The 16613-nt window shown below is 37.5% G+C and overlaps 1 protein-coding gene across 1 annotated transcript; it reads left to right on the top strand.

Moving 5' to 3' along the window:
• Window positions 1–1280: 1280 nt before the first annotated feature.
• Window positions 1281–12244, top strand: LOC108747743. Its single transcript, XM_018485439.1, has 3 exons — window positions 1281–3255; window positions 9831–10110; window positions 11131–12244. The coding sequence occupies exons 1-3, from the start codon at window positions 3117–3119 to the stop codon at window positions 12242–12244; spliced, it is 1533 nt and encodes a 510-aa protein (XP_018340941.1). The 5' UTR covers window positions 1281–3116.
• Window positions 12245–16613: the final 4369 nt, after the last annotated feature.

The following is a 16613-nucleotide window of genomic DNA, read 5'->3' as shown; positions in this document are numbered from 1 at the left end:
ACGACTCCCGGAGGATAACGACGTTACGGTGACCAAGGAAATCGCCGCGGTTATATACTCCTAGAAAACAGATGAAGCTAACATAAAATGACTAATTTACAATACATCTCCCCCAACATTGTTGTAAAAATTAAGCGTTGCCAAAAGATTAAAAAAAAATAAACACTAAAAAGTAGAAATATCCATGTGCAAATCACATTAATTTCTAGACCTTTAAAATACACAATGTATGGAAGCACTTTTAAAAAGAATTTAAATATTTTAAAAGCGCTTTCAACGTATTATCATCAGAAAAATATCCAAAAATAAATTTAAAATAATGTATAAAAATTATAAAAATTATTAAAACTTTTATTACATAAAATATAAACATAACAATTATTATATATATGTATAATTTTTAAGAATTATGAAAATCTAAAGATTTTAATCTATATTAAATTAATACGAACTTATATCATACTGTCTTTCTTTTATGAATATATAGTTATTTTTAAGATATTTTCAAATTATAAAATATAAAATATAACCAATAAATCTTTTTATTGTTATTTAAAATATACTTATGTTTCAAGTACAAATCTTAAACGAAAACAGTATATGTTTAAAATAAAGTAACGTAGAAAATTTTAACGAATTTATTTGCTAAATTTATCCGAAGAAATGCAGCATTAAAGTTTAAAATAGAAAACGTATTAAAGTAATGAGATATATTAATTCATGATAATTTATTCTAAAATAAATATCTAATAATTTAATATAAATATATATTGTACAATGAAATAATATTTATCCACTAGTCAAATATTGATTTATCAAAACGAGAAATACCACAAAAACTAGTGCTGCGTAATGAGCATAGAGGAGACTAATGTATACAGAAGCGACAAAACGGAGGTGCAAAACGACAAGGAAAAAGAACAAAAAAGAGATGAAAAGAAAGGAGCATGTGAAACGCGACGCGATTCACAAGGCTGCGGCAAGGTAAACTCAACTAACGTTGTCAGGGTGGACAAGGAGTACAACCGACAACCGACCGACCGACCGATCGACCGACCGACCAACCAACCAACCAACCAACCAACCAGCCAACCAGCCAGCCAACCAACCAACCAACCAACCAACCGAAGAGTGGGATAAAGCTAAACTAAGAGGCAAGTCAAAGCAAGTCGAGAAGAGCTAGGTCGAGGCGAGGCAAGGTAAAGGCGAGTAGGGACGGAGTACAGCAAGGCGCATTGGTGAGGCATGCTAAGGCAACGGGTCCAAGTCGCCGTCGTACCTCCGTACGAGCTACGAGGCCCCGGTGGCGCGTTAACCTCCCGCTCGAACGCAGTACGCTCTCGACTCTCGCGCAGGCCAGGTTGCATCAATCCTGTCGGTCGATCCGCCGACCACGTGCAACCAGCCAACAAGCGGCTGCGAGAGAGAGGCCACGTGCACGTGTCCCTCATGCACCAGCAACGATATCGCCGGCACGGAAAGGAAAAAAGAGGGATAGACGATAATAAAGAATCTTTTTTAAAAAGAAAGAGTCCTCCGGTTCGTGTAATGTGTCATCATGTGAAACGCGTTCGAACTGAATTGCTTCTCAATGATAACCAAAGGCCAACGAAATAGTGCGAATCAAGATAATCGTATAGATCAAGCTCGAGCTCTCTCGCAATCTATATCTCCCATGTGTTTCACGGTCACAAGAATTTAATTTCCAAGTGCACGAGAAGATAATCCAAGGGAAGTCACGGTGCTCGACTGGGAAGAGAGCACGGATTAAAACGGACGTCGTAAATTAATTCGCGAGAGATTCCGATCGCGCGCTCTTGGGTTTGGTTTGCGAACAGTTTACATCGGAGGTATCACACCGTAACGCCGGCTGGCGGCAAATTTAATTTCCAGACGCATATTTCTTACGCCTGCGAAATCAGTCCAACTGCGCGTGGAATGTGACGATTAAAAAGAGACGCGCCATCATTCTCAGCGTTCCACTTTCGGTGGCCGTGTTTAAAATCGACAGACCGAGGCAAAAATGAATTCGAAATGGTCACGCCCGTGTGCGACGCGCGTGAGCCACGCTTTTTTACCGCAGAGAGATGCGATCGCAGCGGTACGATATAGCCTTTGGGCTCTTCAAAAATTTTCGCGCTTCAATGAATCGTAAAATAAAAACAACTGGAATCGGCCAGAAAAACTCTTCGAGACGCAAAACCCTTTGGAGATCGATCGATCGCAACGGGTTGGAATAATTGAATTATCGAAAGCCCGGAGGCAGGAAGACGCAAACTCTTCAGAGACGACCATACATGGTCGTCGTCTGCCTACAAAGCCGAGGAAGAAGCAACAGTGTGTCGTCGTGATCGCGTGGGAGGTCGAGGCATCGCGTACGGCGCTTTTTACGCGCGAAACGAAGCGGGGAAATAGATTGGTGCGTTGATTTCGGAACCCACACACGGATACAGATCGACTCTGTTTAAATCGCGTCTTTTATTCTGTTCTATTAAAAATGCACCGATTTTGTTACGAATGAACTAAGCATGTGATTAGCATCAATTTCTTCAATACATCGCGAAAACGCGTGCCGAGCTAAAGGCGGCCAACAGATCGATCCGGATGAGATCACTCGAGAGATGAAGGGAACCTGATCCGGAGCAAGTTCGTGTCGCCAAGTAGGCAGCAAACTCGAATAATCACCTGCAACTAGTTCGTTAGCAAACCGTAGCTAAATCTCTATGCAAATCACATCGCCGCGAGTGAATGAAATCAAGAAAATTTGAAAACAAAACAGAAGGAATGTCGCAGGAAAAGGAAGAATGAAATGAGACCATGTGAATTGCAAATTTATAAACCGCTTTGAAAAGACTACGTGCGTCGTATCGCGTGATGAAAGAATCGTATGCGGAATGAGGTGAAAACTGCGTAGAATGCATAACGTTGACCTGTCGTGTCAACGTCCGAGATGTATTCGTAGTTGAGGTGCATTATCGGCATGCTCCACTTACAGAGGAATCTCGCGAAATAAAAACTGTCCAAGACATGTCGCCGCCATTGCGCTTATGACGAACGCGCGTGACGGATGAAGATTTTCGCGGGTAAAAATAATAATAATAAAGGATACGAGCAGCATGCCGGTCGCGGGAACGAGGAGATTATGCAGAATGGGACTCGTCGCGGTCTTGGTCACCGCGTTGTGCATCCTGACTCTGCTGGACTCGCCGCCAGCACGACTCCCGGATCCACCGACCGATCCTCCTCCCACGCCTGGTAAGCAATTTTCCTCCTCTGGTGCAACTGCTGCGACCTTTGCCCTTTTGTTATCGCCGAACGGTTCACCGACACAACCTGGAAGTGCTAACACTACGCATTGGCATCCAGCGGGATTTTTGCTCTTATGCGAATTGGTCGTGACTATAGATAAAATCGTCAGACAAATTGGTCTTATTTCGTGTAACGTGATGTCTCGCGAATGAGTTCAATCTCTTGAACTCGAGTGATTTTTCTGTGAAGTCGTTTATTCAACTGAGATTTCAATAAACGTATACTTGTTCTCCTAGTATCTTCTTGAAAAATTCTCGGAAATCCCGTTGTTTAAACAATAATTTTAATCATTAATACTTTTCACCGAATTAAACGTATCTTAAATTGTTTGGAAATAAAGGTTAGTAAATATAATTCTGTCCTTTTGGAATTATAATTTTGAATTTTAATCAGTTAACAAAATATTAATATATTGAACTAAAAGAATCAGTATATACACTTAGTGTAGAAAAATTTCTTTTTAAGAACCCAAACAGTACAAAAAATCGAAAAAGAATTCTTTTTGAATCAGTAAATTATGAAATATATTCTTTTCTTGTTTCATTTTTATTCTAAAAGAAAATTCTTAAAAGTTTCAAAAATTTTAGTTTTGGATTAATTCTGAACTCTTTTTTAGTAAAAAAAAAAAATATACTATAAGAATTCGCAATGAAATCAAAATAACTTTTAAATAACATTTCAGTAAAAATAAATAAAATAAATATAAATAAGTAACTCTCAATTTCTAGTTCAAGCATATCGATTATTTGTTAGTCTTGAAATAGTCTCAAACTAAAGATGGAATGGGTAATATCATAAATTAAATTAATAAGCAATTTAATAATAAGCGATGCTAATAAGCATCGGTATTATTAAAGCACTGTAAAGAATTTATTGCGAAAAATATCATCTCAGTCGAGATTTAAAGGTGGAATTTCCTCATTCCATGCAAGCGTCTTATATATATACAATTCAACCAGTGAGATATAAGGTGATATTATTCCGGTTGAGGCAATATTTTTTGTAATAAATTTTTTACAATGTTTAAAGAGATGCTCATTAGTATCAGTATATTATTAAATTGCTAGCCAATTTACTTTATATTACGTATTCCAGCTTCAATTTGAGACTATTTCAAGACAAATCGAAATTTGCGCAATTTGTTTGAACTGGAAATTGTAAAATATTATTCACACAAAAATATTATTAGGTACTATGATCCACTTTGATCAAATATGATCTTTTTCGCTCATTTATGAATATTTCTCAGTCGATTTTCACTTAAAATTAATATCGCTTCAGTTGAAATGAGAGCAAACACAACATTACTTAGATAATTTTTACATTTTTTACAATATTTTTAATTTTGCATTTCGTTTTTTTAACTTAGCTTCAAATTTTTTCGTTTTCTTTTACCTTTTCTAACATTTTCGCGACACACTTGGGAATCTTTTACACCAATATGCAGCGGCAGTTGTTTAAAAAACTCTGCATTAGAACATAATTGAAAAATCTTATAATCTTGCGCTTTGTACTGTGACCTATATGGGATTTACTTATATGGTTTTTGCACCTGTATGGTTTTTACTTACGAGAAATACAATTCCGTCGCGTTCATTTGGCGTTGGTACTATGTATCGAGCGATTCTTTTCAAACCCATTACGAACAAAAAAACTTCTCTCTTTCAGAGCAACTTCAATTTAACTCCATAAGAAGTAGAAAGATTCTATGGAATCCTTTTTGAATTACCGGAAAGGAATTCTTTTTGAGTTCATAAAGCTACCACGAAAAAAACTTTGAGAAACAATTTATCTTCACAAATGAACTCATTTCAGAAGAACGTTTTAATTTTCTTTTAGTTATTGAGGCAACAATTTGTTTCCGTAAGTTACTGTATCCATCAAATCAACAATGTTACATTAATGTATAAATTTTATGTATAAAGATAAAAAAAATGCATTTTTCATAATACACTTTAAATTTTTGAAAATGAAATTTCCTAAAGAGTGGTAGTTGCAAGTCCGGCAGGAATGAAACAAGACTTTCACTCTTAAAGAATGAAGAATCACTCCAAGTAAGAGTCAATTTTCAATCTCTGTGGAAAATGAATAATTTTACTCTCCAAAAAAAAGAGACTAAATGTAAATGTTAATTTTAACTTTCTACATCCAATCTTGACGAAAATTTAGTTCATTCGACATGCTTTTGCATAAAATGAACGAATTTAACAGGATAATGATCATTAAAATTGAATTTTTAAGAAATTCACTCTTTAAAGAAGTAAAGTGAAATTCACTCTTACCGGACAGGCGCAACTATTACTTTTTTTTTAAGTGAAATTTTACTCTCAACAGAGTACTAATTTAAATTTAGTAATACAATATTTAAAAAATATTATAAAATATATTAGTTTCAATAATCTTATAAGAATTGAAATTATCTGATCAAAATTCTAATCATTACGTATTTTAATCATTGACAAATTCTAAGCAATGCAAAATATTGTAAATAATTTTTTTAAAAACATTTTATACCTATATAACGTTTTATAAAAATTATCTACTAATACTGTAAACGCGCGAGCGTGATCGGAATACAAAGTAGAATAAAAGATCTATCATTTTTTCGTATATAATAGTGACGCACTGAAACAAAAGGAAAATGTGTAAAGGAAGTAACAATTAATAACTGTTAGCAATAAAAAAGGTGTAAACATTACGCGGAAAAAAGTTTCTGTATTATAATTAACCGTTACATTAATGTTTAATTAATACCATTGAATTTTTTACGCACTAATTACCGCATTGATTCTTGATTACCTGTGAACTGTAAGAGTCTTTAGTTCAACTAAATCATTGCTATTATTGTAAACATTAGATGAACAAAACAAGACACTTAACTTTAATAGGTGATTTTATATTAGGATTGGTTTGTAGTAAAAAATGTGTGACTTACAATATTATAATTTGTTTCATTGTTAGTCAAATATTAATACAGGCTGCGGTTTGCAAAGTGTTAAGTTCCTTGACACGGTATGAAAGAAGATTCGCACGCAATAAACTTGTTCGAAATACCCGCAAGCGTTTGTTGCTCAGTACCTACACGCTATTTCCTAGTCACGTGAAGTTTCTCAGCATTGAAATGTTATCCGGCCAAGCGAATAATAAAGAGCTGCTATCTGCTTTTTTAAACGCACGTTCATCGCGAGTAATTGCATGGGTGCTACGCTTTCTAATACTAACAACGAATATGATCACATAAATGGCTCACTTCGAGGACCGATACCGATCAACCTGCGCTACGCACCGCAAAGATTCAGCAAGGTCTTGCACGCAATATGCGTACACGCACCCCCTCCCTCACGAGAGAATCTAAAAAGATAGGAAGATAACGCACCGAGTTCGCGAGCGAAAGAAACGCGATACGAAGTTATAAATAAACCTCGAAGCTTTGGCATAAAGCTTGCCAAGGACGTAAATCTTGGCGCTGTTCTTTGGTAGTAGCGACTTCATTAGTCGACGTAATTTATGACGTGATTCATCGAGTGACCGCCCGTCGACTCGTATATACGCTTTCGCGTAATTCACCTTCGCTTTTACCATACAAATACCATACAAATTTACCATACAAATTTACCATACATTTCGCAGGAATTATGACAATCGATCATACGACTGAGAGACCAAAAACTACACCGAGACATTGTATTCACGAATCAGCTCGACACTGACCTTCGAGATTTGTCTATCTTACCATGAAGACCGTTTTTCACGGATAAAAATTAAATAATCACGCGCACTTATTTAACGCTATATGTATATAAAAAAATAGCTTATGCTATATATGAACATATATATAAATTCAGATTGTTTTTACGACGTGAAAATGAGTAGATTCAGTTAATTACACGGGTAATAACGATTCGAAGGTAATAATTACGATTCTTATCCAGATGTATCCGTGTTTTGAGGTCACGCACTTCAATTAGTTAAAGATAAGTGTTCCTCTTGTCGAGAGTAATTTCTAACTAATTAGTGACGGGTCTTAAAAATCAACACGATTTATTTGCTGATTTATCTCTGTAGCCGGCTGTAGATTCACTCTCCGCCCTGACAGTGCGATTTCCATGAGAACGCTGGTGCGCATTAGCGTATTCCTAGCGTGGTACGAATGCCTCTCTCGTGGGGCCGCGTTTACCTTCTCGTAAACCTCGCGGAGCGTGGCCGCGACGGACGGTCGAGGAGAGAAGGGCAGGTAAAGGGCACGGAGTCACGAAGAATACTCGCGGCACGCAAACACGTAATATCCACCGTCGGCCCCGGTTGGGTCAAACGCCGACTTTTAACGACACACCATGACGGGACCATCATCCACCCCGTTGCCCGCGGACTCCATGGATCAGTAGGCTCGGCCAGTCTCGTTACCTCTCGACGTCGAGATCATCCGGGAAATAGTCTCAGGCGTCCCGTCAATAACGCTCGCGATCCATATACGTTGAAGACGAGTAATTGCAAACGAGACGAGTCACGAAACGTATATAGTGCCATAAATTTACCCGCAGACGCCAATACGGCGCGTGACGTCTTAGTTTTTTTTTCTCTCTTTTTCTCTCGTCTGGCCGTCGTCGCCGCCGCCACCGCGCCGTTCAAGTCTCGAAGAAATAATTATAAACAAGACGTAACGAGCGCTATCATCGGTATAGATTTATTATCATTCTCAAAGAGCAGAGCGCAGAGTTGGACGTGTCTGTGCGAATCCTCTTGTATTTCATAAATGTATTTATTATAAATGCATTAATGTGTGAAAAAAAGAATGGATATGTTCTCTATGGGGATGTCCATTTCAGCTCATGATTGCACGAGGAACGAGTTTCTCCGCGGAATACTGGATATGCAGCGCATTCAACATTAGGGAGCCTAATTAGTGGTCATGTTGATTGAAATTCCGCCCGACTAATTTTCTCTGCCTGCCTTTCTCTCTTTGAATATTACTAGAGCGTCGCGTTGGAACATATGGAAATTGCAATTATGAGAACTATCGTGCTGATAAGCGAGAGAGCGATACCTCCTGAAAAGCGAATGTTTCCTGATGCAAGCATAGTAAACTAAACGAACGTGAATGTATTTATAATATGGGTTCGTTTCTAGCACGTAGACGTGTCACTTCCGTCCGGTTGTGTATAGAGTCAATGTCTTTGCGTTGATTCATGATCCTCGTGGCGGATAAGATAGAGAATCGATCGCGCGGCTTCGACAATAAGTTGACGTTTAGTAAAACGAATATAGCCGAGACATCACACTCGCAGAGAAATTAGAAGATGATATGCCAGTAAGTGGAATGCGAGCGATACTATCGGTGTAATAACGTAAAAGTTTTGATAAGCTACAGACAGTATGCAGTTTGTTATATATACAACGTGTATTGACGGCAGCGCAGGCACTTGCTATTACAAGAAAACACAGTCAACCGAAACTAGTTAACTAGTTAACTCGGATGAAACTTTGAGTACAGAGTAACTCGAACTACATGAATATGCATTATTCGCCTTTAAATGTGGATAATTTAGACATACATGAAGGGATCATGCCTATAAACGTTGTAAATGCTAAATCGAGCAAAATTTATATAATTAAATAAATAAATTATAATGCTGTGTTCTGTAATATATTAAAGTCAGCATATCATGTTAAAATATAAGTACGAGTACTATTCAAGACAAGAAAAATTTCATCTACGATCCATTTAATAAAATAAACATTGTCCACTCTAATATGATTTTAATTAAAAATAATAATAATAATTCTAATATAATTTTAATGAAAAAAGGTATGAAAAAAAAAAGTATTTTAATGTCTAATGTTTCACTGAGAAAAAAATTGTTCATTTGACTAAATTAATTTAGCTCTTTATTTCTTTCGTCGGAAAATGTGTTTGTTGTTTGTTTTCCATCTAATAAACAATAAAGAAAGAATGATACAAATATCGCTAATAAGGTCTCCTTGAATGAATCTTATGTCGGCAATGTTCCTTTGTTAGCTATAAGAAGCTTAACAGAGTTGATTTTATGAAAGTATCTAAAAACAGTGATTTTTTTTTCTACAAATATATATTATATATTTGAAAGATATATATTTCATTATGAAAAAGAATTATTAAATAATATATTATGATTCAACAATTTATTAATTCAGTTTTTTGTACTTTTTTTTTATTTCAATATAATACGTATAACAATCTCTAGTAATTCGACACAAAATCCATTTGCTGAATACGAGCGATAGATATTTTTCATGAGACACTACTTGAACAAGGACATAAAAATCGGAAGTTTTAATAATATTTTCCAAAAAATAAACATAAATCGCAGCAAGGATAGTGCCGACTCTGTGATAGCTAATACGAAATGCGCGCGCATTACTTTCTTATCAAAAACTTGAATTAGCATTATTCTCTTCACCAAGCCTCATAATTAACTTCTTCGAATGCTTTCTCCATTCGTTCCGATCAAACAACTTAGCGTCATTTCTTGCGCATGTTCTAGGGGGTGAACCGCCAGGTACAAGAAGCATCGTCGCTTATTCGTGGGCCCGAAGATTGGCACTCGATTACAGGCCCACCAAGCAGTGCGACGGTAATGGTACGCGCGGAATGGCGTTAAACGCGTACAAGCTGCCCGGCACGAAATGGCTCGAGACAATCCCGGGACAGCTCTTCCTGTACAGCGCCCACTTGGACCTCAGAATCGCCGGTTACCCGAGCATCAGAGTGATTGGCGTTAAACGAGGAGCCCTGCCGTCCTCCGCTCTCTTCTGCACTATATGGTGAGCCATTTTTCATGTCGCGATACAGCCCGTTACTCGTCTATCTCTGACGAACGTTAAGTAGCAAGGAAAAGAGAATCACTAAAGGTTGCTTATAAACGAGTGACGTCGTCTGTTGCCTCTGCATTGACAAATCGATCAAAATCAACCTTCTTAATATCAACCTTCTCTAACGAAAATTCTTCTCTATTAGATTATAATTAAATTGATCATTTATTTAAATTATTAATAAAGTTATAAATATTTCTTCTATTTCTATTATTTACTCAAAATGGCACTGTCAATTAAGTTGTAAAAATTGGACAATGTGCTTTAAATTTCACGCTCATCTCTACCTTACTTAACAAAATGTAATTTTAAACTATGTTTCTATAATTGAAAATAATAGATGTTCGTTTCATCCTATTATCAGTTAAAATATAAAATTGGTTTGCTTATTTGTCTGTTTTGTTTTTTCCGATTCGATGTTCGAGAAAAAATGCTAGTCTTGCTTCTTTTTAATATACTTAAAATAAATGTATGATGCTGGACATAAAAACGCATTCATATCAAAGTATTGTTAACCAAGAAACTATGTATAAAATAATTACTTTTATGTAATAATATATGTTAGTAGATATATAATACTTATACAGTTATATAGTTAACTGCGTTTGCTCTCAATTGCCCTCTCATTTCACTTCATAATTACTTTTAATATCAAACTTATTAAATAAAGTATATTAATTCATGTTATACTTTTAATTTCGGTGAAATTAAACTTTGTTAACGCGGGTGGAACGTACACAAGTTAGTTGTTTCAAGTAGCGTTAGAAGTGAGTAATGCAAACATTAGCAACAGCGCGAAATGGAGCATATTCGCTTGAAATTCACGGTTGAAAAGCCGCGTTATAAATGTCTCTATAAATGCCTTCCACCATGCGTGCAGGTGTTTTCCGGTAGGATACTCAACATTAACCAACGTGCCTTTTCGATCGGAAGAGATAGATTGAGCGTCTTGGTTTTATTACGTACTTTCAGGTACTGGGAAAACGGGAGGATGCTATCGTTGAGCGTGGAAGCACTCATCTCGACGATCTGGTTGGACGAATGGGGTGAAACGGCGAGCAGTTACATCGGAATCCTCGTGAATTGTCAATTGCCGTTAGACGGCTCGATACGCCATACATCTCGGATTCATGTGGGTCCGAATTTTTGCTACAAGAATGCTAGTCATAGTTTAACGATTCGCTCGGAGTTCGGTGACGAGACTTTCATCGACCGGAAGAGGCGCCAGCAGTTCACTCTGTGCATTAAAGGATTGGACTTCGACGAGGATATATCGCATAAACTAATAGCTTTCGTCGAGCTACATCGTATTCTAGGCGCTCAGTTCTTCTATTTCTACGTATTTAACGTGCACGAGAATGTATTCAAGGTGCTACGCTTATACGAACGATCGAACGTGGTGCGATGGTTCACGCTTGACCTGCCGGGTGATTTGCCAAACGAGAAGACGACCCGAAGGCGATTCTTCAACGAGGACATCTGGACGAAGAGGCGAATGGAGTTGATCCCATACAATCACTGCTTCTATGAAAATATTTACCGTTCGGAGTTTGTGGTGCCAATCGACATCGATGAAGCGATTGTGCCGACGCGCCGGAAGACCTGGCACGAATTGCTGCTAGACGAACGCGCGAAGCTCGGCAGAAGCTTCAAAGACTTCGCCTCGTATTCCGTACGGAACGCCTATTTCTTTCCCGAGCTGCAAAATAAGAATCAAACCGATCGGTTCACCGGACTGGATGAGAAGCTCCGTCGTTCGCCCGAGTATACAGACTATCTGGATACCATGAGAACGGCCAGTATTTCGCCCGAGGGCGACTCGGTGAAAAGTTTCGTCTCCACGAAGCGCGCGTTAACAGTGCACAATCACTATGCTCTAACCACGCTGAACCCGTCCACTAGACGGGCTCATCATCTGGACTCAAACGACGTGCTCAAGCATCATCACCGAGCTTGCGACAGCCGACATCTCGATTGCGATCTCTTAATGGAGGACGTTAGGATCGACGAATCCGCATTACGTTACGCGAAAGAGCTGAAAACGAGGATGAAAATCGCTTTAGCCGATCTTGACGCCCTGCCATAGACTAGTGATGTTGTAAATAATAAAAATTCTTTTTGAAATCTTCGTCTCTTATTATCTATCAGCCAATCCTTGCGGTATCCTTTAAGATAAGTTTAACGTTTATCTTTAAATAGTCACAAAATGTCAAAACATATTAAATATTCAATTAATATTCAATGTTTGCTTTTTGTTGATATAATAACAAAATGAATTAGGCATAATTTTTTTTTTCTTCGAGCAGACCAATTAAGTTTGTTCACATTTCTATTAATTTAAGTGTTAATTTAATAATTTTTGTTGATTAACGTTATGTTGATTAGCAGCTGCTTCAGAAAAAAATTTCAAAAATAATTTAATAATGTGAAAACAGAGAGAAAGACTTGATTTATGCTATTAAAGTTACGGTACAAAAATTATCTAAACTCTTCTCCCCTCTACCATTCATATCGTCAACTTTGAAATGGAACAGGTCACCTAGAAATGATAGCGCCAAGAACCAGTGATCCAAAACAAGAGTAACAATGACATTTTTCGAGCGTTGTACTTAAAATTATTACGGTCAAGTAAAATTAGTAACTGGAAACATGTAAAAAGATAAAAGCGAGCGTGACACTTTCAGGCTTGACAAGTAAAAAATGATATTGCAGTCGAGCATGATAATTGGAAAATGTGTAAAATGACAAAAGCAAGCTTCATACTTTTCAGTCTCGGTGCTTGAAATTATTCTAGCTGGGATACAATAATTGGAAAGCATTTAAAATGACAAAGGTATGTTTGATGAGCCTTCAAGATTAATGCTTAAGTTTGTAATAGTCGGACGCAATAATTGGAAACCATCTAAAACGACAAAAGCAAAGATGATAGCTTTCGAGGCATGAGACTCGGAGCGCTTCGAATATTCAAACGACTTTAACAACTATAACTGCCTTTCGCGCCGCCGCGCCGTGGCTTCAGCCGTCTGACACGTTTATCAAATGAGACGAAACGAACGCGCTATTTACGCGAAGGAAAGAATAGGAAAGGTAAGAGTCTCTTGAGTTAACGAGTACGTACGAGGAGCGAACGACTTTATAAAGCACCGCATCCATCATGCTCGGTACGTGTGAACGACAGTTTCAATCTCGCTAAAGTGGCGGTTTGGTGGTCATCCATTAGCGTTCAAGATCTCGTACTATACACGGGTCAAATGCCTCGCACCTCAAACGGCCTCAAGGGAATTTCTATCGCTATCGTTATCGACTGATTAGATTCAGATCGAATCTCTCGATGCAGAACGGCATTAAACATACGCAACCGTCATCAAACATATTTTTCACAGATTAAATCGAAGAGGAAACGGAGACGGAGACAGAGATGGAGATGGAGATGGAGACAACTTCTATGCGCAAGCATCCGAGACGGAAGATAAATTCCGGAAGCAAACAAAGGTACGACTCGTTTCAAATGCGACCACGATTCTCTTAGATAAGTTTTACGATTCGTATCGAGCACAGTGCAAATGCGCGATCAAGGTCGTAACTAGATTTAATAGATCATAAGAAAGCTATCGTATCCGCATTTTCTGAAACTTGTTACAAGGCAAGATAAAAGCGGAATGCCATTTCCGTTCAAGAGAAAAGGAGATAAGTCAGTTTGCGGAATGCTAAAATTATTCGCAGACATTCACAGAGTGCTAGGTACTCTTGGACGTGTCGCTTCGCCGATTCTTCACTGCGACTTCAAAATGCAATAACTGAACTCACAAACTTCCAAAGAGACGCGATGGTTGTAAGACGGAAAAAAGTTTTCCGTCGTACTCTTCAAGTATATCGATCAGCCAGGGTTGCTATCGGCATTTAGGGCGACAGGTTACAAGCAAGCACCGAGAAACATACGCATCTAGATCGTTCTAGTTACATACAATAATGTCTCGTACAAGCGAGACAGATCGACCCGATAACGTATCGCTAAAATGGGGAGAAACCCGCCAGCCACTATACTCACAAACTCGCTATTACACCATGGAAATCTTGTTCCTGATTTTTCGCCTAGTTCAAGATTAGCCGCGTCACGCCGGTCGTCAATTTGAATAAATTTGTCTAACCCATATATATTCATTTTTTTATCGATCACAATTTTTATACTATTTTGTTAGGCTAATAAAAATTCGAAACAGCCCTACTACTCCTAAGCCTCTAAAACTTGAGCATTTTTAATTCATAAAGATTTTCCATTTTATACAGTTTTTACCAAAAAATAGAACATCTTTAATAAGTCATGATAAATATAAACTCTTCAATATTCGCAAAAAAGGTACGAAATAAAAACATATATTTACAGCTATGTACAGTGCAACATGTTCACAATCTAATTGTGCAAGTAGCTACTTTACATTCATGGTTAGATCTAATTGCATTGTTATACAGACTTTACGATTGGTACAACATGTTGCGAAAGCGAAATGTTGGATATAAATGAGTTAACATTCCCGCGGCGTATACAATTTCGGGAATTAAAATTTTAACTGAAGAGCATCCAATCCATCATAAATCTCATTATATCCTTCAGCTCATACACGTTAACGCACGTATCTCTTTACTGATTTATATCTGCGGCGTTTGAGTTACAATGTTTTTTCCAAGCTGACAAAGTAATCTCGCTAAGTCACGCCTGAAGGGTTCCATTGAACATCTCGCGCGAGCCGCGTTAATTCGACCACAGAATATTTTCGCGCGGCACGACGATGAGAAGCCGTGCTCCACTTAACAAAGTATCCACGAGAAGACGTTCGTCTGACAACACGTGATAAAACTCACACCGGTGTCACGTTCATCGCTCGCTGGAGCTAAAACCGATCTTGAATTAATGCGATAATAAATCACACGGACTTTAAGAGAGGCTGTACGCGTCTAAAGAAAGTGCATGTGCTCGTCGCCTGCCTAAATTTATCAGCACACTACCATGTACTGAACGCCCGAATCTCTGTCTATTCCTTTCATATCGCGTCAGCGACGACAACGACAACAACGAAAACGACGACGATGTCACGACGATGGAAGCTTTATCTTTCGTCCCCGCAAACTTCCGCATGGAATTCGCATATATCATCGGTAATAATGTCTCCGACAGTCGTGTGCACCTGCTTTCTGACCGCGATCCCCTTGCTTGAATGAAACGCCAATTTGAGCTGTTATTTCCGGATATTTAAATACGACCCACGGAAAAATCGATTTTACTAAATTATCTAAAAATTTAGCAGATATAAATCTGGAAATAATTTTGTTGGTCCATCAAAATAATTGTGTAGAACGCTCAAGCTGACTGTTAAAATGTCAAAACTTTTTGCAATATTGCTCATCACGATTAAAATTTCTACATAATTATTTTGTTGATCAAATTTATTTTCAGATGTGTATCTAATTAAATTTTTAAATGCTTTGAAATCGTTCTTTCCGTGGAAAAATTACATTATAAAATCCAAGCAGTTGAACAAACATGATCGCCGACCTCGTCGATGATGACATCGCCGCAAGTAATCTCCCGAGCGAACAAATTTTTACGATTCTCTATTCCTTTCCTCCTCTGAACAATCCAGGTCGTTTTTCTTCTTCACAGATCGATTCTTCTTCTGTGTCTGTTTCTGTCTCTGAACTTCACTACCCATTTTTCCCGTTGAAGAATTCATCATTCATCTCGTCATCCCAAGTTGTATTTCATTGTTTAAACGACGCTTTTCTAGAATTGTTGCGAACGACTGATCGCACGCGTCATAAAGGTAGGTCAGTTTCTGCACGATGAGGGGTAAATGGGAAGCATAATAGCATTACAGAGATGGCTCTGGAAACAAGCTTGAATTCTCCGAGACTACAGTTTTCCCGTCGCGAGACAAATTGGAGCGTTCAACGTCAAGAAAACGTGTAACGCTTCTTTGAGATAACGTGTTTAAAACATTATGAAGTTGAAATTGTATGAAGAAGAGAATTTACATATGATTTATGATATTATAAGTGTAATTTTTGTTTCAAATTTATCAATGAATTTATATCTGACTGTAATTATAAGAAATTATAAAAAAAAATAGTTAAATATTTATATAATTAATCTTTTATTTCTATAAAAAATAGTTAAATGCCGATATAGTTAATCTTTTATTTTTATTTCTTTTCAATTATCTATTCTACTGTTATTCACCTAAATATGTGAATGGGTGTATATGTGTAGAGAAATATATGCAACATGTAAACATATGTGAATGCAGTACGATGAGCTCGAGTTCGTTTACTAAACTCAAATGACTGTGCGGATTAGTCTCCCCGCAAGCTGTATATTTATAGCAATGCTCTACGGATTATGCAATTAGAGACATGATTTGAAATTTACGAAGCGTACAAATAACATTTTCATGCCAGGT

This window comes from Trachymyrmex septentrionalis, unplaced genomic scaffold (assembly GCF_001594115.1).
Source record: "Trachymyrmex septentrionalis isolate Tsep2-gDNA-1 unplaced genomic scaffold, Tsep1.0 scaffold20, whole genome shotgun sequence".
Taxonomy (NCBI): Eukaryota; Metazoa; Arthropoda; class Insecta; order Hymenoptera; family Formicidae; genus Trachymyrmex; species Trachymyrmex septentrionalis.
Note: the sequence above shows the minus strand (reverse complement) of the source record. Positions and strands in the feature narration are given on the sequence as shown.

Bases quoted from the DNA above. Each gene is read 5' to 3' on its own strand.
- LOC108747743 (XM_018485439.1), top strand. From the start codon at position 3,117: ATGCCGGTCGCGGGAACGAGGAGATTATGCAGAATGGGACTCGTCGCG. The intron at 3,256-9,830 runs GTAAGCAATTTT...CGCATGTTCTAG, and splicing joins CGATCCTCCTCCCACGCCTG to GGGGTGAACCGCCAGGTACA. The intron at 10,111-11,130 runs GTGAGCCATTTT...ACGTACTTTCAG, and splicing joins GCTCTCTTCTGCACTATATG to GTACTGGGAAAACGGGAGGA.